Source organism: Cricetulus griseus, chromosome 7 (genome assembly GCF_003668045.3).
Source record: "Cricetulus griseus strain 17A/GY chromosome 7, alternate assembly CriGri-PICRH-1.0, whole genome shotgun sequence".
Taxonomy (NCBI): domain Eukaryota; kingdom Metazoa; phylum Chordata; class Mammalia; order Rodentia; family Cricetidae; genus Cricetulus; species Cricetulus griseus.
The window spans coordinates 21,261,447-21,287,418 of record NC_048600.1 but is presented as its reverse complement, the minus strand read 5'-3'; the positions used below and the strand labels follow the sequence as shown (position 1 = coordinate 21,287,418).

General features: G+C 36.6%; 1 protein-coding gene across 1 annotated transcript in view; it reads right to left on the bottom strand.

Annotated features, from left to right (window-relative positions):
• Smc6 (structural maintenance of chromosomes 6) overlaps positions 1-25,972 on the bottom strand; it is a 54,545-nt gene that overhangs the window by 5,159 nt on the left and 23,414 nt on the right. Inside the window, exons 11-24 of the mRNA XM_035447649.1 lie at positions 24,838-24,984; positions 24,348-24,436; positions 24,013-24,177; positions 23,398-23,582; positions 22,978-23,054; positions 21,938-22,087; positions 21,525-21,685; positions 19,104-19,239; positions 17,631-17,711; positions 16,500-16,670; positions 15,102-15,239; positions 11,892-12,037; positions 9,922-10,047; positions 5,447-5,552 (exon numbers count right to left, since the gene is read on the bottom strand). Coding sequence (XP_035303540.1) covers positions 5,447-5,552; positions 9,922-10,047; positions 11,892-12,037; positions 15,102-15,239; positions 16,500-16,670; positions 17,631-17,711; positions 19,104-19,239; positions 21,525-21,685; positions 21,938-22,087; positions 22,978-23,054; positions 23,398-23,582; positions 24,013-24,177; positions 24,348-24,436; positions 24,838-24,984 — 1,878 coding nt within the window. The remainder of the gene's footprint in view (positions 1-5,446; positions 5,553-9,921; positions 10,048-11,891; positions 12,038-15,101; positions 15,240-16,499; positions 16,671-17,630; positions 17,712-19,103; positions 19,240-21,524; positions 21,686-21,937; positions 22,088-22,977; positions 23,055-23,397; positions 23,583-24,012; positions 24,178-24,347; positions 24,437-24,837; positions 24,985-25,972) is intronic.

Here is a 25,972-nt window from a genome sequence, read left to right as displayed (position 1 = left end):
AATAATTAGCATTTCTATCCCCTTAATTGTATCTGGAGCCCTTGAGCATCTCTCTTTGACTCTGTCTTTTCAAGACAGGGTTTCTCTGTGTAGCCCAGAATGTCCTAGAACTCCATCTGTAGACGATGCTGACCTTGAACTCACAGATCCACCTGCCTCTGCCACCGAGTGCTGGGATTAATGGCGTGCAACAACACTGCCCGGAAGCACCTCTCTTCTAGTTTTCCTTGTATATCTAACAGTTCCTGTGAACTGCAGTGGACACACTGCTGGAGCACTGGGACTTACTCCCATCAAATAGTGTTTAAGTACTTGTTATTCAAACTCTCCTTCTCCCCTCCGCAACGTGTAGAGATCATTATTGTGTATTAAGATTAATTTTGAATTTCCCATGAGAATATGTACAATTTGTTATTCTGTGCCTGACTTCTTTTACTTAAGATTACATCCTCTAGATTTATCCATTTTGATGCCAACAACAGAATCCCATTCTTGTTAAAAGGGATATCATTTCATCATGTAACCTACTATATTTTCTTTATCTATTCATCTACTGATAGGTAAAACTGGTTACCTCATCCAGAAGTTTTATTGCTCTACATTTTACATTAAGTTTTATAACTTTTTACACTGAATGTGGAACAAAGGGTCAAAGTCTATTTTGTTGTTTTATCAATCTTAATATAAGTAATTCATGAAATGATCATCTACCCACAGGTTATAGTAGTGTCTGTCTAGAGGAGTGAGCCATGTGCTCGGCCTCCTTTGCATTCTCCACTGTTTTGTTGCCATTGGACATTTGCTTTCTCCTCTCATCTTCTGCTCACAGTTTTATGAGCTCTGTGTCTGAATTCCTAATTGTCTTCTAGCTTCCTGAGATACTCCACTAATGTTGGATCTACCTTTCCTCCTTAAACACCTATAGAACATTTCAAATTCCTTTAAGAAAGTGTTACGATGTCTCCAAGTTTTGCTGTTTTACATTTTTATTGTTGATGAAATTACCTTCTAATTCCCATGTGATGTATTATGATTCCTTAATCATTTAGAAATTTGCTGTGTAATTTTATAAATAGGGGAATCTTTAAGTATTCTTTTATTTGTAAAATTTCACTCAATTTTGAAATATATTCTATGTAACTATAATTCTTTGAAACTTACTGGGATTTTTAACTGAGGACAAGAAAATGGTCTATGCTGATAAATGTTCCATAGGCAGTTCTTAAAAATTATAATCCATCACAGTATTCTATACTTATGCTACTAGGTCAATTTGGTAAATACAATAAGGCCTGTATAACTTTACTTTTAATCTGATTTTCCATTAATTACTGAGAGTTCTAAATTTTCCACCTATATTTAACTCTTATTTTGCCTTTTGGTTCTCTCAATTCCTTCTGTATTTACCGTCTTCTGAATATACAAATTCAAATATTTTTCAAGTTAACTTTCTAATACTATTAAGCACTCCTTTGGTCTCAAGCCTGTGTAAACCTCATTTTGTTGTTAGTAGCAGTGTGTAAGCTTTCTTATCTATCTCATGACATGCCTTTGCTCCATGTTTTTGATTGGGATCCTACTTGTCCTTATGTTAATAATTAAAGTCTCCCTCTAACGACTCAAAGTCTTATACACAAAGGCCTTATGTAATTACCAGTACTAAATTTTATTTCACACTATTTTATGTTTGTTCTCCATGTTCTTTGTTGTTCTCTCTCTTTTGATTATTTTGAGACAGGGTCTCACTCTGTAGCCTAGAGTGGCCTCTTAATTTGTGTTAATCCTCCTCCTTGAGCATTCCAAATGTGATTAAACATACCCAGCTTCTCACTAAGTAGTTTCTTTTTCTGCTTCTTTTATTTGAGCTTTAGTATGCATTTACTTGACAGTCTTTGCAGTGGTTGTTCTACAGACTTCGGTGTAGCTCTGGTGTTTTGGTTTATTATAAATTAAGAGCACTTCCCAAAATGTGAGAGAATCTCAGAACGGGGTTAAATTTGATGCTCTTGACCCAAGGAACTGTGGTTCTGAACTTTTTTCTGCTCTTTGCTCACTCTGTTCTTAGTGGAACTCCAATTAAATTCTCACAAACCCTGCTAAATGTGTCCTTCCTGTCTCTTCAGCTCTGTTCAATGTTTTTGTTTTATTTTTATGTTGCTCACATAAAATATTCTTTCTGACTTACTGAACTCAAATTTATCTTTAGCTAATTTAGCTGGCTATTAAGCCAAGCCAATCAATGAGTTCTTTCTATCAGGTACTACATTTTCAAAGTTTTAGAACCATGTTTTGTATGGATTACAAACTGGATAGTGGTGGCACACACCATTAATCCCAGCACTCAGGAGGCAGAAGCAGGCAGATCTTTGTGAGTTTGAGGCTAGCCTGGTCTACAAAGTGAGTTCCAGGACAGCCAAGGCTACACAGAGTAGCCCTGTCTCAAAAAACTAGGAAAATAAAAAATCTGTATTGAAACTGTACATAGCTATGGCTCTTATTTCATTAAATACATCACTTGTGATAAGACACTAGTCTATCTCCTGTAATTATCATGAGTTTGGTTCTATTCTTGCTTTTCCTTTTAATTACCAAACACATTTCTAAGCCACATTTCTCTGGTAACTTTTATAGCTTTGAGATAAAAAGAGAAAATATAGATAACAGGGCCAACAAGATAGCTTAGCAGGTTAAGGTACTTGGGGCCAAACCTGAGCATCTGAATTTTATTCTTAGGAGTTCACGCAATGGAAAGAATAAACTCCCACAAATTGTCTTTGGGCCTCCATACTCACACAGTGGCACGAAATCTCAAATAACTGTAACAAACCCTTTTTAATTTTAGTATCCAAAAAAACTGCACATATTTAAAACTGTGCAATTTAACTAAGCATTAGCAAATATGTTTATGTATAAAACTGCAATTCAGAATAAAGAACCTACCCATCATTCTGTAAATTCCCTTGTGCTCCTTGTAATCTACACTTGGTTTCCATGTATCTGGATGGCTCTGTATCACAAGGGTTCTCAATCTGTGGGTCACAACTCCTTGGGAGGTCTCAAATGACTCTTTCACAGAAGACTCCCAAGACCATCAGAAAACAGACATTTACATTATGATTCATAACAGTAGCAAAATTACAGTTCTGAAGTAGCAATCAAAGTAATGTTATGGTTGGGATCACCACAACATGAGGAACTGTATTGAAGTATCCAAGCATTAGGAAGGTTGAGAACCACTGACATAACAGAACTTTACTGTCTATAACTTTAACCTTCAGTTGGCAGACTTCAAATAGTGTTCTTCCTTTTCAAAGTTATTATAACTATTTTAGCTCTTTTGCATCTCCATATACATTTTTAGGACCAGCTTATCAATTTCTACAAAAGAGCCTGGGGCTATTTTGATACAAATGGTGTTGAATCTATAGGTCAATTTAAGAACTAAAACTTTGACATGTTGAATTGTGTATGTGTTGTATGTATACATCCCTATATATGCACAAGTGTGTGCATATGTGTGTGTGAGAGAGGAGTTTTCCTCAATCATTGTCACCTTTAATTTTTTGAGACAGGGTCTCTTATTGAACTTGGAGCTCACTGATCCAGCTAGACTTGCTGGCCAGAAACCCTATGAAATGGCTTGTCTTTGCCTATGGAATGGAGTTCTGGGATTAGTGTGTGGTGTTTATTCAATGCTGGAGATACAAACTCAAGTCCTATGCTTGTACAGCAAACACTTTACTAGATGGGACATCTCCCCAGACACTGCTGAGACTTTTGAGCCTTCACAACCATGGATTTCTCATTTAGAGCTTCATTAACTTCTCACTACTTCTTTTGGCTTTTCAGGGTATAGGTCTTAAAAACTTTTATGTCATATCTATGTATTTTAATGCTGTTATAAATGGTATTTTAAAATTTGTTTCTGATCATGTTGCTAATATATAAAAATACAATTCATTTTTGAATGTTGACTTTGTCTGTAACCCTGCTAGATGCATTTAGCTATTTTAGTTGCTTCCTTTATAGATTTCATCAGATTTTCGGCATACATGACCCTGTTAATTACAAATATAAGGGATGTGACTTCCTTTATTGTCCCTTTCTTTTGTTCCTTGATTTTGGCTAGAATTACCGGTACACTAATGAATAAATGGTGAGCATGGACAACCTGCTTAGTTCCTAACTGTATGATGGAGACTCAAATCTTTTTACTTTATGCTTGATGTTTTATGTAAGAACAGATATTCTAGCCAACACAATCACCCACCAAGTTGCAGCAAGTTTCCATTTGACTAGGACATACATGTGCTAAGGCTGACTGACAGTTAATTTAGGAGAAAGCTAGCCTGGGGTGGCTCTACAGCCTTACTAAGACTTAGGCATTGGTGCCTTTGGCTAGCCATACACAACTCCAGCCCTCAAGAATGAACTGAAATACTAGTCATGTACCTAACATTCCACAAGCCTTATTGTCTTATCTCAGAAGCCCTCATCACCACCAAAATTCTGAGATCAGCAAATGCCTCCAGGAAATAAAATATCCAGCAATGTTAGCTTACTTTGGACAGGCTCTCCCACTTCTTGGAATTTCAATTCATCTAGTCGCTGTTGCTTCCACAGCTTTCCAATGTCTTTAAAAATAGAATTTTTGTAATTTCCTTGGATTTCTTGTACTTTTGCAGTAAAAACAATGGGTTATCATTTCATACTACCCCCCAACCACAGGTCTAATCCCTCCCAGTACTTTTAAATCTCTGCCTTTAAATAACTGGATCTCAAAACTAAATGGTGGGTAGAGAGATCGTGAACATAATTTACCAGTGGAAATTTAAACAAAGAAAGGGCAAAACTAACTTCAGTTTTTGTTTAAAATGCAGAGGTTCTAAATGATGAGGGCATTCCAAATATCAAATATTTACTGTGAATATTAGGATAAAATTATGGTAACAAGAGCAGCAGTTACTATTTAAAGTAGTTTTTTTTTTTTTTAAATCTTCCTATATAATTGTCCATATCCCCACACCACACACTCTGTACACATTTTCACAAACACAGGATCTACAATGGTGAATACAGCAGATAAACTATGAAGCAGAAACTTCTTGGTTTCCCACAGTACAACTATAGACAATGGACTTAATGTGTCCTACATGGTGCTGTGCAAAAACTTAAAACAAGAGTGGATAGACAAGATGAATACTTGTGAGACTGAAAATAAAACTGTACTTAGCATCCTAAGAAAACAATGTAACTGGGGAAATAAAAAATCTAAGCTACTAGCTTTATTAAGGGCAACTTAATGTTAAACATACAACCACAAACCATCTTTAACTTAGAAATAAATTCCTGTTTGTTTTCTAAAGCTAACAGGATAAGGTTGATCAAGGTTTCATCAAAAGAAAAGAAACAGCTAATGCTAAAGATGCAGAGTCAAGATACTTACTGATATACTAAGAGTTTCATTCTTGTGGTCGAAATTCATTTTTCCACAATAAGCCCGTTGAGACAATAAGTTGTCAAAGTATAATTTGCAGCGCAATGTCAAACACCTTCAAATAAAATAATTTGGCACATTATAATATAGAACTGTATGTTCAACATGGTATAGGCACAGGCAACTATGCCAATGTTTGGATAACAGCTGTTCATTTTAATAGGTGGATTTAAGACCATTTTCTGTTTTTTTAAGTTCATAATTTTGTTTTATTTTTTTTATTTTTTAAGATTTACTTATTTATTATGTATATAGTGTTCTGCCTGCTGGCCAGAAGAGGGCACCAGACCTCATTACAGATGGTTATGAGCTGCCATGTGGTTGCTGGGAATTGAACTTAGGACCTCTGGAAGAGCAGCTAGTACTCTTAACCTCTGAGCCATCTCCCCAGTCCCAATTTTCCCTGCTTTTAACATTTATTTGTGTTCTAGATTTAAACAAGTTCATTACTTTTATATCAATATTTATAAAATGAATAAATGCATCATTCTACATTTAGTATGCCCCATCATGACTGCCAGTCTATATGAATGTATTAGTTGCCCAAATAATTTATTCAAGGCATGATTACTCTCAAATCTTGTCCTTAAAGAAATTAAGCTTAAAAAATAAAGAAAGAAATTAAGCTTTAGAGACACCAAGGTAAATATTCAATATATTTATCTGCCTGTTTCCCCAATTTCACAATGGAAAAAAGGTTAACGGTAATACTTTACCGCTTGTAAGTACCATGTAAGCAAGCTCCATCATTTCTTCTCTACTGGAAGGAAACTTCTGCTGCCTCAATTCCCTTTTCCCATATGTTTTTTTTGTATGTACATGTGTACATATGCATGTACAAGAGATAACCTCACCTGTTATTCTTTGGTGCTATCCATCTTGGTTTTCTTACGTGCATGCATTTTTTGACTATTATGTTTATGTGTGTTTTGCCTACATGTTTGCCTGTGCATGACATACATGCAATATCCACAGAGGCCAGAAGGCAATGGATCCTGTGACTAGAATTGTAGATGGTTGTAAAACTGCCATGTGGATGTTAGGAATTGAACCACAGAAGATGAACCAGTACTCTCCAGCTCTGTCTAACTTATTTCTTAGACAGTCTCTCATTGCTCTGGGGCTTGCCTATTTAGGTAGCTGTTTTACTAGTGAGCCCTAGAAATCCTCCTATTTCCACTTCCCCAGTAATAAAATTATAACTATGTACTACTACTATGCCTGACTCTTCTGTGACCCGTTTTTTACGTGGGGCACAAAACAGGGGCTCAAATTCATGTGGGCTCTCATGCTTGCATAGCAAGTACTTTAACAGTTGAGTGATCAGGATGAAGTTGTCTCATCAGACTGTCTCAGATTTTTGGCAATGAAAGCCCTTTAAGCTGTCTTCTAAGTCTTTCTGTCATCACTTTGAGAGGGTGGCTAGGGCTGAGGTGTGAGCCATAACAAGAGACTTATCTATGCCTCCCCAACACAGATTTGCTATCAGTTCATTCTTTCCATAAAACCCTGGTTACTTTTAATGAGGGCACCGTATTCAGAGAATAAGGTCCAGGTGGGAGAAAACCGGCAATTTTTCTGATCATCTCTACTCATTAATGAGTTAAAGCCTATTTCCTCAATTTAACTATGACTTTCTTCCATTCACAGAACTTCTATCATCAACTGCCCGAAAATAAGAAGGTTAGAGAGGACAGAGATGATTCTAGTAAGGTAAGACACTATGATGGTTAGTGTTGTCAACATGACAATCTAGAATAGCATGGGAAATGGCCTCAGCATACCTGTAATGGATTATCTTTATTGGGCTAATCAAGGCCAGTCTAAAGCAGGTAGGACCCATTCCTTGGGTACGAATCCTGAACTATGCTAGAAGGGAGCAGAACAGCACACATTCACACTTCACTCTCTGCTTCTTTACAACACAACCAGCTGCTTCAAATTCCTACTGCCTTGACGGACTCTGCCGTGACCTGTGAGCAGGAAAAAAAACCCTTCCTCTCGAAAGTGGCTTTTCTCAGAGTGTCTGTCACAGCAACAGGAAAGTGAACTCAGATCAAGAAAACAGAACTTCCACAGAGCCTATTTAAATGCTACTTTCTATTTAACAACAGAGAAACAAACTACACTACATCTGGAAAACATGTACATAGTAGAAACTTAAACGAATTTATTTTAAATTTAAAATAAATAGAAAAATTTAATACTATTTAATTTTTCTAAATCTCTTCAAAACCCAGATAAAATATATTAAACAAGAGTTTTCAATTTGGATACCAAATTGCAAAAGCAGTTCCAGTCAAAACGATCTCTGAAAAACGGGAAACAATAAGCTGAAGAGCCCTACACTTACATGCAGTCTGGAAAGCCTGGCACTAGCAGGGGGAGAGATACACAGAAGACAAACTGCAGAGCACATACCACAGTTGTGCCAATTACCCTGATCTGATCTTTGCATACTATCTATGCAATGCACTGAGATGTCACACTGTATCCCACAAATTCGCACAATTAAATTGTCTATTATAAACACCTTTAAAAAAAAATTCAACATCTAGTGCTAGGCATTGGTGGCACACGCCTTTAATCCCAGCACTCAGGAGACAAAGGCAGGTGATCTCAATGAGTTTGAGGCCAGCCTGGTCTCTAGAGCCAGTTCCAAAGCAGCCAGAACTGTTACACAGAGAAACCCTGACTCAAAACAACAACAAAAGCCCAAAACAAAGAGAAAAAAGAAAAGTAAACAATTCAACAATCAGAAACATGCATTTCAAAGTTTACTACTGTCCAAGACTATGACAAAACTTTAAAGCCTTATCTACTGGTCAGCAAGACGGGTACAAATGCCTGCCACTAAAGCTAGCTCCTGAGTTCAATTCTGACTAGTGATGAAAGGAATAGACCAATTCTTGCAAATTGTCCTCACCTCTACACGCCAGATCACAGCATATAGTACACACAAATATCCCAAATAATAATAAAATTAAGGTCACCTCTGAATTTCTCCATATATACAATAGCTAGGTATATTTTCATGTATTTTTATTGCCTTAAAGTCACAGAATTTCGGGACTAGGAAGTTCAGTTGTGGAGGTACCCACTAAAGTGTGAAAACCTGAGACTGGATCTCTAAAAACCATATAAAAAGCCCCTATATAGCTTCATGCTCCTGTAACCCCAGCACGGGTGGGGAAGGGGATAGACAGGTGTAGATCCCTTAAAGCTCACTGACCAGGCAGCCTAGCCAAATGGATGAGCTTCAGGTTCAGTGAAAGATGCTGTCTGAAAATTTATAAAAATTGGGGGGTGGGGGGTGGGTGGGTTAGGGAAACATACTTGCTATCAACCTACACACACACACACACTGGTAGAAATTGGGATATAAAGACAAGTAAAAAGCATTACTGAGGGACTGTCTGGAGAAAACAGAGGCAAGCAGAACTACAGCTACTTGGGAATAAGGATGTTAAGAACTATATCCTGTATCATCTGTCTTCCAGCTTTTTTCAGCTTCTTGTGATGTAAGTAGAGGATCTATTCACTCCTGATAGACTGTGCATCTTTGAGTATTATCTTAGTTAGGGTTTCTTTCTGTTGCAGTGAAGAGACACCACAACCACAGCAGCTCTTGTAAGGAAAACATTCAATTGGGATGGCTTACAGTTCAGAGGTTTAGTCCATTATCATCAAGGTGGGAAGCAAGGCAGTATGCAGGCAGACATGGTGCTAGGAAAGGAGCTGAGAGCTCTTACATCTTTGACTCACAGGCAATAGGAGTGGTCTGAGACACGATGTGGCTCAGCATATATGAGACCTCAAAGCCTGCATCAACATACTTCCACAGTGACACACCTCCTCCAACAAAGCCACATCTCCTGATAGTGCCACTCCCTTTGGGGGACACTTCCTTTCAAAGCATCACAGATATGATATTAATAGCTTATTTCCTTAATTACTTATTCAACCAATGTATATCAAGCACCAACTATATTTTAAGCACAGTTATAAATACTGGTAATGCAGTAAATAAAACAAAGGTTTGTAATCATGAAGCTCTACCATTCTAGTAGATTATGGTAAAACAATTGAATCACTGTCTTAAGAGTCTCTTCCAATCTCCCTTAGTGACATAGTAACATACAATGTATAAGAGTAAAATTAGTTGCTTCAGTACCACTTTCTTCCCACTCAAATGACCTACTAGGCATTAACCAGAATCTGAGAGCTATCTAGTAAATGCTACCTAACAGTGGAAAAGCTGGGTCAACCTGCTGTTAAGGTCTTTTCAGATCAGCATTCTGATTCAACTACAGATTCCAAATGTGGATCATGCACCCACAGTATCTCTGGACTGAGGAAAGATCTAATGATTTTATTATTCATACAGAATAACATGAAAACAAAATAGATTAAAATGAACTTACCTTCTAAACTGTTGGTATGTCTTGTACCTATGAGTCATTATTTCTTCTAGTAATTTAATGAACCTTCTTAAAGTCCTTACTTTATTATCCAGATCAAGATAGGTTTCTCTTGCTTCCTGGTACTGCCTATTTTATGAATAAAATATTCATTAAATAAATACAAACATACAAGTAAAGTCTCAAACATATTTTACTGGAGAGAGAAGGGAAAGAAGTAGTGTTGAGAGGGCCCAAGAACAATGAATCCATGAATTTCTAGTCAAAGTATATTCCCACAAGGAATGAACGCTAATGAAGAGAGACAATGCAACTGTGAAGGGGAAAGAACAAAATCCAAGGCTTAGAAAATGAGTGACATGGAAAAGGTATGTGCATAAGTACCCAGGTAGGTTCAGGGGCAGCAGAGCTCAGGAAACACTAGTAAACTGACACTTTCTAAAAATAAAAGAGCCACACCAGAAGATTTTCTTAGTAGCAGATGTCAACAAGGGAACAAAGAGACACAAGGTCAGCATTGGAACCCCTCCATTCTAAACAGGATAGACCAGCAAGGTAAGGAAGGCATGACTACTCAAAAATGCCACAATGGAAGGAAACCAACAGTCTGTTAACTCTCTCACTAAATCTGAAGCTTACCGTATATTTGTCTAGAATGGCTGGCCCATTTCAGACCCACTTGGCCCTGGTGCTGGGTTACAGATAGCCGGTCCCCCACCAAGTTTACAAAAGTACAGGAGATCCAAATTCAGGACACTCTGATTGCACAGCAAGAATGTTACAGTGTCATTCCTCGCCCTCCCCAACTCATTCATACTTACATATATACATACTTGCAGTACTGAGAATCAAACCCTGGGCCTTGGGTATGATAGGCAAGTATTCTATTAAGTGTCATGCACAGTTAAATTATGGAGTTTACAAAATTTTTAAGTGTGATGTACTGCCTCCAGAAACTTCTTAATAGTCTGATTTTCCCCCCAGTGTTTTGCAAATGAAGCTGAGATCACTTGCTTTCTCAAACTTGCTTTTAAAGATTACTTATTTATTGTGTGTATTTGTGCATACACCACGGCACATGTGGAGGCTGGTAGATAATCAATGCTGTCAGTTCCCTCCTTACACAGTATGGGTCCCAGAGATTGAACTCAGGCCACCAGACTTGGCGGCTGGTGCCTTTACTTGCTGAGATACCTTATTGGACCCCTTCTCAGCCTTTTGTAACATAAAGAGGGGTTTTGGAAAAAAGCTGTAATTTTACTATTCTTTAGCCATTTTCCAGAGCTGTGTACTACTGTTAACGTTTCATTAAAAAAAAAAAAAAATACCTACATAAAGGGCTTGGTATGTTTTCTCACTTTAGATTATGTTACAATATAAAAGTGATTCATTTAAAATTGCAATAAATATTCCACAAGCATTTTGATTCATGCTGATAAAGAGTTTTAACAATTATACGCTAGGTTTCCTCTAGATTCTATTTACTACAGATTCTTTCATTTGCTTTTCCCAACAAACCCTAAGTTATCATAATTGTACTCATTATGTAAACGTAGAAGTCTAAAGAAGATTCGATGATTGGCCAGAGTCTTGGTAGTAGATGACAGCAAAACCATAAAGTCCTCTAATATTCTTAAAGCCTTTCTTTTTATCAGTAATATAAGAATAGCCATTTCACTGAGACCACAATGACCTAGGTTCTTAGTGACTAATTATTATGCTGATTGGCAGTTCTTGATCACTTATGAAGCTCAATATTTTCCTGTCCATATGATTTTTTAACATAAACTGCATTTTTATGTTAAATACTGCATTTATGTTAAAATGTCATTCCATAACTTAGTAATAATGCCCATAGTACAATTACATACTGATGGCAACCCTTCATCCAAATTAAATTTACATATAAAATGATTCTGTCTTAATAATGTCCATGGAAAATACACTAATGTAGAAAATTAATGACCACTTACTTCATTATTTCTTCCCGATCTCCATGACTAGCATGCTCTGCCTGTATTTTTTGTCTTAATCGATTAATTTCTTTGTCTAGAATTGATGCAGATTTTTTTACTTCTATCCGTTCTGGGCAGATCTGTCTTGCTTGTGACATTTTCTCCTAGGAAAAGATATTTAGATCTTAAAAACTTCTTGGTTATGATAAGTCATTATACTAATTCTGTCAAAATATGCCAAGTAAAATGATCTTAAATTTAAGACATGCACTTCCTACCAGTGTTTTTTGGGTTTTTTTTTTTTTTTTTTTTTTTTGAGACAGGGTTTCTCTGTAGCTTTAAAGGTTGTCCTGGAACTCTCTGTAGACCAGGCTGACCTTGAACTCAGAGATCCACCTGCCTCTGCCTCCCAAAGTACTGGGATTAAAGGCGTGTGCCACCACTGTCCAGCCAGAGTTTTGTTTTTTTTTTAAAGATCTATTATATTCAATTATATATGTATACGAAAGTATAGATGCCTGTGAAGGCCAGAGATGTTGGATCTCCCTGGGGCTGGAGTTACAAGCAGTTGTGAATACTACACATGGATGTTGAAAAGCACATTCAGGTCCTGCTCTTAGATGCTCAGCCAGCTCTCCAACCCACAATAATGATGTTTTTATCCATATTTTAAAATGAAGAAATACACTTACGTGTCATTAGAAATGTACTGTCTTTAAGACATACTCTGAAGAACAGAGGAATGGAAAACACAAATAGATCATCTTGTTTATAGACAATGAAAAATGCTAAGATTTTCACACAAAATATCTATTTCATACCATAATGTACTGTATTATGTTTGGAACAAATATGGAAACAGATTAAGTGTTCTACTCATTTCCCTTAGGACCTAAAGCAAAGATGGAATCCACCTCTTCAGGCTACAAGAGTGCCTTCAATTTATTCCCTAAAAACACAGTAGTTGCTTAACTGTGAACAGGCACAGCTAGCAGGAGTTAAACCCTGCCAGCACACCCCCCAGTGATGTAGAGACAAAGTCCTGACATTAAGTGGCATGCACTTAAAGAATACTAACGGAGAGAGCCACTTTCTCAACCACTGAGACACAATGGAAGACAATCTGGTCTAGTTGAGTCCTCACATTCTGAGGGACACTAAGTCTCTCCTGTCAACTCACAGAAGCACCTGTTTCTCTCTGTAGGAAACAAAAAATTCAAGACAATTTGTTTTTTTTTCTTTCTAGAGACATGACCCTAAAGAAAAAAGCTCTTAGGAAGGAAGTGTGAAAGACAACACAGCAATGTAGAAGTAGGGATGAAAACAAAAGAGTATGGTGAGTACAGCAGCAGAGACATAAGGGAGCATGGGGATAGAGGGAACTAACCAAAAAGAAACATGTGTGGAAACCTCATATGGAAGCCTATTTTATTACTTTATAGTTAATTTAAAAACTAAAAATCAGATATTGTATGGAAAGCTAATCCAATAGACACTTCATAATATATATACATATATACATACAAATATATGCATATATGAAAAAAAAACTAAATGGAATCACCAAATAACAGAGGAGACAAAGCTCCAATTAGATCCTGCTTGCCACCAAATGAAACCTCCAATTCCAGGAATGGGTCACATCTAATTAAACTGTTGATCGGTCCCTTTGGAAACCTCCAAACCCAGGCTACTGCCAAGGCTACTACTGGCTGCTCTACACAAACTGATGGTAAGAACCTATCGAAGACAACATCTACAGAAAACAAACAACATAAAGAAAGAAAGAAAGAAAGAAAGAAAGAAAGAAAGAAAGAAAGAAAGAAAGAAAGAAAGAGAGAGAGAGAAAGATCACTGAACATGGAGACAACTGGTGTCCATGAAGAATCTTCACCTCAATTAACTAGTGTCCAAGGTACTGGAAGGCACTCTGCACACTACCGGAGAAGAAAGATAAGCACCAATGTAAACACTGCAGACCCTTCAATTTACAATGGTGACCTTCATGCAAGATACATCACTAAAATAGTGGCACAAAAGTGGAAGTTAACTAATCACTATCTGATTAGAATTAAGGCCCACTCCATGAGATGGAATCTACACCCTGCACTGCCCAGTGGCCAAGCACCTGAGACTAGCTAGGACATGGGCCTAGGGGAAACTAGGTCCTTGCTCAGCTATCATCAGAGAAGCTTCCTCCTATAGTAAATGGTAACAAATAGACCCACAACTGGACATTATGCAGAGAGAGGGGCAGGGAAAGACCTTCAAACACTCCATTCTAAATGGGATGTCTTCATCAAACCCCTCCCCTCAGGGTTTAGGAATGCTGCAGAAGAGGAGGCAGAAAAATTCTAAGAGGGGCAGGGAACAGAGAACACCAAAGCAGCAAGGCCTTCCAGATACAACAGGACTGAAACACATAATATGAACTCACAGACTGCAGTAACATGCACAAGCCATGCAAAAGTCTAAGCTAGAAGGGATCCCAGTGCTGAGACATTAGCCCCATCTCTAAACCAAAAGCTATCTCCAAATGATAACCACCCACAAATGAAAATCCCCAATGGACTTTCACTGGCTATACAAACCACACACACATAAGGGCAGGTCTCATGCCCAGCAGCACATGGTCAACATGAACGAACGAAACAGATCTTTTCCATTATGGTTTCTGGTTTTATCCTTATGGGTTTTCTGTGTGTGACAGTATCTATACATATTTCTTGGTTTTTTTTTTTCTTTTCTATTTTTTTTGTTTTTTCCTATTCTAGTTTGCTTGTTTTTGTTTTATTATTAACTTTAGAAGTCTGTTTTTCGACGGGCATTGGTGGCGCACACCTTTAATCCCAGGACTCGGGAGGAAGAGGCAGGTGGATCTCTGTGAGTTCGAGACCGGCCTGCTCTACAAGAGCTAGTTCCAGGACAGCCTCCAAAAGCCACAGAGAAACCCTGTCTCGAAAAACAAAACAAAAATAAAAACAACAAAAAATAAACAAACAAAGTCTGTTAATGATAAAAAGAAAGAAAATGTGTAGATTTTGGTGGGAAGATCTGGGGGACAAGATGGGGGAGAGGAATCCATAATCAGAATATACTGTATAAAAAAATCTATTTTCAGTGAAAAAGTAAAAATAAAAACTTTTTTTAAAAATTGCAAAAAATTTAATGATTAAAGTTGTAGATAAATAATTTGAAAGGAAAGAGCAAGCCAAACCATTGGCTAACCTGTAGCTCCTTTTCCTTCATGTCAAGTTCTCTTCTCTTTTTATTTAAAGTATCCAAATGCTCTTTCTGCTTATCTTCATAATGTTGCTTTCCTCGTTTCTGGCTATCAACTTCAGAGTCAGCAAGATTTAATTCATCCTGTTTCAATAAAGACAACACAATCTATAAAGGAAGGATCATTAACAGTGGGGTGGGTGCTCAAGGGTTTGGGAAAAGGGACAACTTACCTGATAAAGTGCCAACTGCACTTTTTAGAGAAGGAAAAACCCACACGCCAAGACCTCAGTGATCTCATAATCTCCCAACAACACCTCTGACTAACACTGAATACACTCCCAAGTACTTAGGAATTCAATTATTTTGTTCAAAAAATCATCTTGGTTTTACTACTGACAGCTAGTGTGACATTGGGGGGGGGGAGGAAAAACTTCCTGCTAGTACTTGCTTACAAACAGGTTTACCAAAGAACTCAGCTCCTATCTTTCAACAATTTGAAGGTAAGGCAAAGAGCTAAGATAAAAAATTCTTATTGCCCTTTATACTTAAGAACTCCCAAGTTCACAGCTTGCTTGACCTTAGATATTAAGTACAGAGAATTCAAAACAGAATTTAGAACACAAAAGAAAACAACAGAGGCAGAGATGGAAAGCTCAGGGGTACAGTGCTTACATAGCTAGCATATAGGAAAGCCCTGAATTTGTCGCAGCAGCACATACAAAGTAAAACAAGAACAAATAAAATAAGCCCAAAACACAGCTTGCTCTGCCGGGCGGTGGTGGCACATGCCTTTAATCCCAGCACTCAGGAGGCAGAGGCAAGCTGATCTCTGTGAGTTCGAGACCAGCCTGGTCTATAAGAGCTAGTTCAAGGACAACCTCCAAAGCCACAGAGGAACTCTGTCTTGAAAAACCAAAAAAAAAAAAAAAAAAAAACCACACAGCTTGTTCTTCTTTCCTAATTTCAAGTCTCCTGGGTAAATAATTTACTGCTAATTTTTCTTCTTCTGTTTTAGCATGTCACTATTAATATTTTAAGTGGCCCTGTTTTAAAACACACCAAAATCAGCCTCAAATCTAACTGAGATATGCTGATAAACAGGTTTAGTAACATTTTATTTCAAGCTGGCTTTCACAGTGGCTAATCCATTAGTAACTAAAGGAAAGATGGGAAGATTCAGGCAGGGACAGAAACAAACTGCTGCTTCTGATGGGCAAAAAGGTTATGATCCAAGTGTTCATTTTCCTAAAGATAAGAGCAGAATATTTTGTATTAAATGGCCTAATTCAACAATTTATATATTTATATTTACAATTAACTAGTGATGATTTTCAAGGCAAGATTGTACGAGCTTGTTGGGTAATAAGCTATAACATAAAAGAGTAACAACTGTTTAAATACCTTAAGTGGATCTGCCAGCTCTGACAGCTGATTAATTTTCAATTTAATTGTATCATACTTGTTTTCTGCTTCAATTTTTAGACTTTTAAGATTCTCCATGTTTTCTTTTTGTTGCTCCATATTTTTCTCAACCATCTGCATTTTTATTTTATTTTCCTCAGCTTCATCTTCCTGATAACATTTAAAGAACATAGAGTTAAATGCAAGTCATCCAACAAAAATATATAGACATATTATATATAAGCAATTCTGAAGAGGAGAGGACAACAGGAAAAATCAGAGTGAAGATAAAAAAGAAACACACAAACAAAACTGAAATATTTTCATACTTAAATGGGAACTTATAAAGTAGGGCAAAAAGGTTCAAAAAAAGGAATGGTATTAACCAGTCAAGTAAAATAATATTTTGTTTGAAACTATACAAAAGTATAACTTATTCCATCTACTCACTTTCAAAATGTACTTAGTATAAATCAGTATATATTTGTGACAATGTGGTATCTGCTAAGTAAAAAAAAATAATTAAGACATAACCTATGCCTTTATAAAGGTAGTTTATCAATAAAAATTAATAAATAATAAGCAGGAAACAGGACTACTAACAAAACTCAACAATCCTCACTAGCCAAGAGTTCTAGTTGGACTGTTCTGTTTTGTTCACTGCTTACTGCATGTAACATGCTGCCATTCATTACATAGGACATGAGTTAATGAGCTTCTTTGTTGTACTCCAGAAAAAGTTAAATTGGATGTCACAAACAGAGGGCTAGAAAATTTAAATACAGAAAAACATGTTTAAAAAAATGAGATGGAATATGAACCTGGAATAAGGAATCCAAGCTCAACCCTGATTGACTGGAAGGGCAGTCCTGACCTCAGGCCCTGCTTATCAGAGAAGCAGCAGCTCTCGGGCACACTGTTTAGATGCACATGCTTTGCTCACGTTTACCACATGTGGTAGAAGAAAAGTCTCACTCCATGTAGGATCTAATATATTTTATGAGTGGCAATGGTGATCATAAAATAAAGCATAGCTGCAACTAAGGATCTTTTAAAAAGCAAGACTTGCAAACCAATAAGCTGTTATAATTTTATCCTTTAACATTTAATTTGAAAAAAAGTATTTTTTACCAAGGTTGCAATATCTACAGACTGGTGTTCTTCTATATTCTCAAGTTCCCGAATTTCAGAAATATTTTTTCTTATTTTCATCTAAAAAGGAAGTATTTAGAATTTAATAAAAACCAAAGTCCTTGGAAGACTATATTAAACTACAAAGCTCTACTATGCTTATAAAACAGTAGGATGTAATAGCATTAAAGGGGATACATCAGTATTCAATGAACCAAAGGAGGAATTTTTGTGCATGTCACCATGATTACTCTACTAACCTGTGTCCATGCAAAGAAAACATAAGAAATACATTTTAGCATTCTAAATAACCCACTCTTGAGTCAACAAGAGAAAATGCTTCTCTAAAATACCTAAATATTTCAAATTATTTAAAGATTACTATAACAATACAGAGTTTTCCCAAAGACCCAAATAATCCCTGGAAGTCTGGAAGTCCATGTAGTCAAAACTATTTTCAGAAAAGCACTGAAATATTAACCATCATTTTTAATAATGCTTTCTCTCAAATTTACAGGTAGTTTATAAGTGTGCCCACCACAAAACAAAGTTTTATTTTCATTTCTAAAAACTCTATTTCTAGGTAGTGATGGCACATGCCTTTAATCCAAGCACTCAGGTGGCAGAGGCAGGTGGTTATCTACAGAGTTCCCAGACAGCCAGGGCAATACAGAGAAACTGTCTCAAAAAACAAAAAAAGAAAAGAAAAGAAAAAAGAAAAACAAACTTTAAGTACTGATAAGATACAACACACTGGTGTTGTCTAGTTTTATTATGTCAACTAGACACAAGCTAGGATCATCTGGAAGAAATCTTAATTAAGAAAATGCCCCAACTAGACTAGCCTATAATGCAGTTTCTTGATTGGTCACTGATATATATAAAAGGACCCAGCTCACCAAGGGCAGCACTACACTGGGCTGGTGGTCGTGGGTGCCCTAAGAAAGCAGGCTGAGCAAAGTCATGAGGAGAAAGACAGTAAGCAGTATTCCACCAGGGCTTTTGCATCAATCAGCTCCTGCTTCTATGTTCTTGCCTTGTGTTCCTACTCTGACTTCCTTCAACGATGGACTGTGATGTGGAACTTGAAGCTGGAAACAAAACCTTTCCTCCCCAATTTGCTTTTGACCATGATGCTTTATCACAGCAATAGAAACCCTATTTTATATAACACACAAAAGAAAGTTATTCCTAGCCAGGCAGTGGTGGTGCACGCCTTAATCCCAGCACTTGGGAGGCAGATGCAGATGGATCTTTGTGAGTTCGAGGCCAGCCTGGTTTACAGAACGAGTTCCAGGACAGGCTCCAAAGCCTACACAAAGAAACCCTGTCCCCTGTCTTGGGGGAAAAAGTTATTCCTGAATACAAAGGGAGTGAGGCCAAAATCTTTGAGGGCATAAATGACAAAATTATACAATTGACTTTGAAATGGTTAAATTAGGAAAACCAAAGGTTATTAATTATTTTTGTTACCTTTATTTCTTTATAATGTATCTGGCACCTTTTAAGAAGTTCTTCATTTCTTTTAATATCCTTCTCGAGGGCAGACAGATGGTGCTGAAGATTTGTTATGTGGGCCTTTTTATTTTCAATCTCAGTCTCCAAATCACTTGATAGAAAAGAGAAAAAAATAAACTCTTTTATTAGATATCTTGCTCCTTTACAACAAGTTTATTTGAAATAATTTATTTACAAAACTCTATTTCATCAAACCAGTTTTACAATCCTGTCAAATCATTAAGAAGTTACCAAGTTATTACTAAAAACTAGCAGGAATGTGAAAAGATCATCTAAACTTAAATTTTACTTATTTGATTAGCAAATATTACAATATGAATTTTATTCTCCAGGGATTATGCACAGAGGACAGTGGAGGCAGAAACAGGACAAAGATTTTATCCCTCAAAAAGAAGATGGCCAGACTGCATGCAACATTAAATAATAGGACAAAATACCTATGTCCTCACAGCTATAGGAATGCAAATGTGCTTCTGGAAGAACCTTCTTTCCAGCTAGATCAGCTAGGTGAAGCAGGGAGCAGGCATGCACACACAAACACACCCAGTGGTGGCAAAAGACCTAAGAATAGCTTAACAATTCTTGTTTAAGGAAAAAATGCTAAGAATGTGTAGGGAGTGGAGAGAAAAGAGGACAAAGAGACAGAAAACAAGGATGGCAGATGCCAAAACTATCAAGGGTCTCTTTGCAGCAATGTACCAAAAGCTACAATTTCAGTGTTCTGCTTTACTAGTTTACACATGAAAAAGACCATTTGTTACCTAATAAGATATACTAAACATGAGCTAAGCATACAAGTTGCTTATGTGACATGAATATATTCCAGAATAGCAATGAATCTCTAATCCTGCACTGAACTTTGTTGGTTTCCACAAGACTGTTCATGTATAAAATACCCACCCCTCCTTAACACATTTGGCAAGCACTAAGTATTTGCTGTTTGAAGGAACAAATGAAAGCATAAACTCTGAAGTATACTTCAGCAATGTCTATTAAACTGTTTCACCATGCAGTTCAACAACACAGGTACTCACCCTAAGAGCCTGCTCACACATCATGCATTCTTTCCTAATGGGACTCCTTTGGGATGAAAAACTAAACCAAGTGCCACAACATTCATTTGGTCAGGATTTTTCTCCCCAACCTTTTTCTATTGCTAATCAAGAACTTTTATTTAAAATTACCAAAGTCTTGTAGTAATTTCATGCTACTTTAATAATCACATGAAAACTAGTCAACATCTGAAAATGAGAAACTTCAACAACACCTTCATTTCCTTACACGTGCAAGTCACTTAGAATCAATCCATTTACTTTGGCTAAGCTTCTTTCCTTCCTTCCAGTAGTGGTACTAGAGGATGAATATAAGACCTCCCAGGTAGGCAGGACCCTACTAAACCAATGATCCTTCTGCCTCAGTGTCCCAAGCAGCAAAGACAGCACCAGCACTAGATCTTTAAGTTAATTTACTCTAAACATACTCAAGCTGTTAACTCAAGCCCGATCCATCACTTCACCAAAGGAAATTAGTTTAATTAGAAATTCAAGATATCACTGGTACCAGAAACTCTTTTTTGCAAACCAAAAACCTCTCTATGTAATTAAGGATATGACTCTTTTAACTTCTCAATTTTTTGTTTTATTTTATTGGTTGATTGATTGGTTCGTTGGTGATTGATTTTGGATACAGGGTTTCTCTGTTGTAGCCTTGGCTGCCCTGGAACTCATTCTGTAGACCAGGCTGGCCTCTAACTCAGAGTTTCACCTACCTCTGCCTCTGGCCACCAGTTCCTAGATTAACGGCATGTGCTACCACCCCTCAGTGTAACTTTTCAATTTATCTTGTCTACCAGCCCTATTTTCCTAAGCCTATATTTTAATTGTGTCAACTGACCTTCTTTCTTGCTTTTTCAAACAATGTAACTGTATATGTAGCTCAGCATGCTGGAGTCTAGCTAAAGAAAAAAAATCATTGTGTCTCAAGAGTGAGCAGTGATACCACTCTATTTCTTCAACATGGAATGCTGCAACTCTGCAATCCACCCTTTCCCAGGAGCCACACTAGTCTTCTGTGTACTGTTCCAATCTCAGTACACATGCTCCCAAGCAAGCACTAGTTCACACTCTTAGTACAGTGTCCTTACAGCTTGTGGACAGGTAGCACTGTGTACATCAGCTGCTGAGGACATTCTGTGTATTTGGTCCTCAATACTGCGTCAAACTAAATGCTCAATTCCACACCTAGTTAAATAATCTTTTAAGACCAAACACTTAGAAAAATAACAATTCTTTCCTGAAATAACCCCTAAGGGAAGGAAGGCCATGGATTCTAAAGGCAATGGTGGTAATAATATAGTAAAACTAACTCAATTCAAACCTTATTTCAGAATCCACATCTCTGCTTAGAAACTTGGGTCTTGTGCTTTCAGATGAATAGTAACGTCCTGCAAAAACCTGATCACCATCAGCAGTAAAAGCTTCTCTACAATTCTTGGGTGGCTTTTGGGACTGCATGACTGCACGAGCTACAGAATTATTCTAGAATAGAAAAAAGATACATTTTTAAAACAATGTCAAAGTATTTCTGGTATATATATTTTAAAATTTTATCTACTGGTAAGAAAATTCAAGTATTTTTATTTAAACATTGAAATAATTCTCAAAATAACATATTTATGAAATACTTTACAAATAGCCTGAAGTGCCAGGTCCCATCTCTATGTTATCCTATAGATTTTCCAATGAGATAAAGATTTTTGGAACAGCATAGAGTATGAACCCTGGCCTTACTTTGATCAGCAGCACAGTCTCGATGCTCCGCATGTCAATCAGGCTATTTGCAACAACAGCATTGTCTATTTCTAAAGCTGTCAGAACAGTTGGAAACTCTGGATGATAAGCAGCTCTAGGAGACAGAAGGGAAGGGCAACTTAACAAACTTTAAACACAAAAAAACACAAAAAAAACACAAAAAAATATGTAATTTAACAGGTAAGTAAACTTATTTGAAGACTCATTAAAATTTGAACTGTTCTAGGCACATAAAAATACGAGCTAGTTATTAAAAGCCACTGTAAACATACTCTACTTTAAAAATTCTGCTCACTTCTCAGGAGAGCACTAATTCCTAAGGATCTTCAAGGAGATAGCTAGTCAAGCTAGTAAACAGGCAACATCCTAAGGAGTCACATGTCCATCAACTGAACTGTTACACAGTTACAATAACTGTACACAACATCATATATTAAAACACAGAACAATAGCAAGCTGAATAACTATTTAAACAATAACAGCACAAAGACATTCTGTAATGCTTAGTTTAGCAAGCATTATCTGATATTAATTCAGTCCCCAGCAACCTACATAAAGAATTGGAACAGCTGTTAGCCAAATAATTCAAGGAAAACACCTGCATAAGATCACAACACAGCATACCCAATCAAAGGAAGAATTAATACAGTTTCTTAATAGTTGCTCAACAACATTAAATATGGAATAAAATAAATGTTAAGGTATAGGCATACAAGCACAACAGACCTAATACACTGCTCTTTATGCAATTACTAAGGAGGTCTCATTATAAGTTAGCCAAGTTTAAACTCTACTTCTCTGACATATCAAATGCTTTGTTGTTTAGACAGATTCAAACTTGTAATTAAAATCATATTAAAAACTGGCTCTTACAGAACAGCCAATAGTCAGTCACTTTAAAAATACAATTTTATTAAAAGCTGACTTCAATGCTGGCTAAAATCTGAGTAATTAAACAGGTCACCACTGTGCCATGATACCTGATTTTATTAAACTAATTTATTAAGCAAATAATTTACCTTCTCACATTGTTTTCCTCTTAAAGTGAATACTGCAGTTTTTCCTCCTAGAAGAATGTGACTAAAGTTTCTGAAATCTACAGCCTAACAAATGAAAGACACTTTATGAAGACCACAGCTAATTGTTTTTCTCTTCTTGGTTTTAGTTTTCAAAGAAGAAAAGGAAAGGTAGAATTTAAAGTGACTTTCTTATTATGTTTAAAAATGTGAGCCAGGAGTGGTGGCACATACCTATAATCCCAGCACTCAAGAGGCAGAGACGGAAGATCAGGATTACTAGCTCAACACCAGATACATAAGACTGTCTGTCCCACACTAATGCCAAAACCCCTTGATGTAATTAAAGTTTATACATAACTGGATAGCTAAATAGAACACTTCCTAGAACTAAGAATTTGTGTTAATGATATTTTCAAAAACAGTGGCAAATACCTAAAGGGCCAATAGGTTTATGAGTAAATTGTCTCCGTCTATAAGCATCATCTATTGCTTCCAGAAGAGCTGGAACATGAGGACCAAATCTTTTTAGTCGATCAGTTTTACTATCTTTCAGTTCTTTCAATTGTCTCTGATTATAGGTCAGTGTATGCCTCACATCTAAACTCCTAAAATATAAAAGCAAAGAAAGGTATTAACACTAAAAATGTGATTTTTTTAAATTTACAAATAATTGAGTTACCAAAAAAAGCAGTCAGCAGCACTCAAAACTCACGTTATGTGATGCAATACGGATGGAAAATTACCACAGACTGTCAAAATATACAAGTAAAATCTTAGAAAAATAATTTTAATACATTTTTATCAGTTCAGGTTGGTGGCACAGGCCTCTAATCCCAGCATTCAGGAGGCAGTGGATCTCTGAGATGCAGGCCAAGCTGGGCTATGCTGAGCTTCCCAGGCCAATCAGGATTACAACTCTGACTCCAAACAAACCAAGTCAAAAGGCTCTTTACCGCTATCACAAAAAAGCTGTTTTCTCCTCATATTAACAGCAGAACTACATGACACTCAAGTAAGTGAAAGGTGTGAACTTACTTAATTCGGACATGTTCTTGTTTGTCCTTTTCTATAGCTTGCTCAAACTGTGCAGCCTCCTGATTGACGGCACTTTCTTGGTCCTGCAAAGCCTGTACTTTCTCTTTCAACCAACAGATCCTTCTTTGCCTTTCCAAGCGCTCTGGCTCCAAAGACTGATCAGTGCTAAAGAGAGTAATAAATAAAAGGAGAAAAACAGTTAAATAAAACCTGACGTTTAAAAGCTTAAGCCACTGTAGTAAACTTTCATTAACCCAACAGAGACGATGCACCACTTACGGTGCCTCCTCATTACACATCGAAGAAATTATGGAAATGCTGGGTTACTGTAGTACCTTTTCTTTAGCTCTTCGATTCTTTTACAGAGCTGTTCATCATCTTTCTTTAATGCTTTATATTCATTTAGGGAACGGTTATACAAAACCTAACAAAGAATTAAACATATTTTAGTAACATGCAGAAATATATAAACATCCCATCAAAACACACCCATGACCATTTGATACAACATTTTATTTTGTTTTTGTTTTTTGAGACAGGGTTTCTCTGTGTAGCCCTGGCTATCCTGGAACTCTGTAGACCAGGGTGGCCTTGAAATCACAGAGATCTGCCTGCCTCTGCCTCCCAAGTGCTGGGAGTGTGCCAGCCAGCACCACCTAGCTGAAACAACATTTTTTAAATGAGTGAACACAACATATTTTATTTTGATAGAAGTAGAAAAACACTACTTTAAAAAAATATAATTAACAGAAAAGTAAAAGCTAACACTTATATTCTAAGTTAGAATATAAACACTTATATTCTAAGTTAGAAGATTCCTCCCACCTCAGCATCATTAAAAGCTCTTGTCCTTGCAATGACATCTGTTTTCAATGCCATACATTCTGGTGCTCGTGCATTTGTCTCTTCACTGATTTTTTCTAGTTTATCTTGAATATCTTTGTACTTTTTTTCTGCATCATTAAGTCTGACCTTTAAGAAAAAAACATTACTCAAGTTATTTTTTTTCAATAACAAGAAAAACATAAAAAATATGGACCGTCACATTCCAATGAAATTAATTTTACTCACGACATCAGATAAGGGCTAAGTGACGCAACTCAACAGGTAGGGCATCCATGCCAATCCTGACAACGAAAGTTTAACCTGAGAACCAATTTGCTCAAGAGAAATGACTCCCTTAAGCTGTCCTCTGATCTCTTGGCATGACACAAGGCATCAACGGATGCCATAGCTTACATGTGTGTACACATATGTGCATGCATATACACAAAATAGATAAATGAGATGAAACTTTAAAGTTAAAAGATATTAGGCAATCAGTTACATAAAATACTAAAATATAATTTAATCTTGACCCACTTAGTTATCCAATACATGCTATCCTCTGAGTATACAAAGAAATAGTGTCTTTACATGAGAAAGATTTAAGAAAGACACAATGTAACAAAATACACACAAACTGGAGACTAGGTAGAATACACCTATTTATTATAATTATAAAACATAAAAAAAAAAAGAAACCATAGGAAAAGTCAGGATGATCCAAAGAGAAAGAAGCATATGTGTTGGCAACAGAAAGGGTAATTAAAGTGTACCTGGACATAGGCTGAGGGAAAAGTTTTAGGCAAAGACACTAAAGCATGTGTAGTTATCAGTATCTACTTTAGAAACTAAAAATAACAGAAGTTCAACTGACAACATAATGTGAAATGAAATGACAGAAAAACTTTATGTTCCATAATCAACAGCTTATAAATGATTCCTCTAAAGTATATAGATTATGTCCAAATTTGCATCCTTGAACTTGTTGAAGGCAAGGTGTCAGGAAAATTACAGGAAAGGTTTGAGTAATAACAAATATCCAGCCTTAAGGGACCAAAATGAGACAATGACAACAGGAATGAATTAGAAAGGGAAGGAAGGAGGGGAGTGCCATTTAAATCAGAAGCTAGCACAT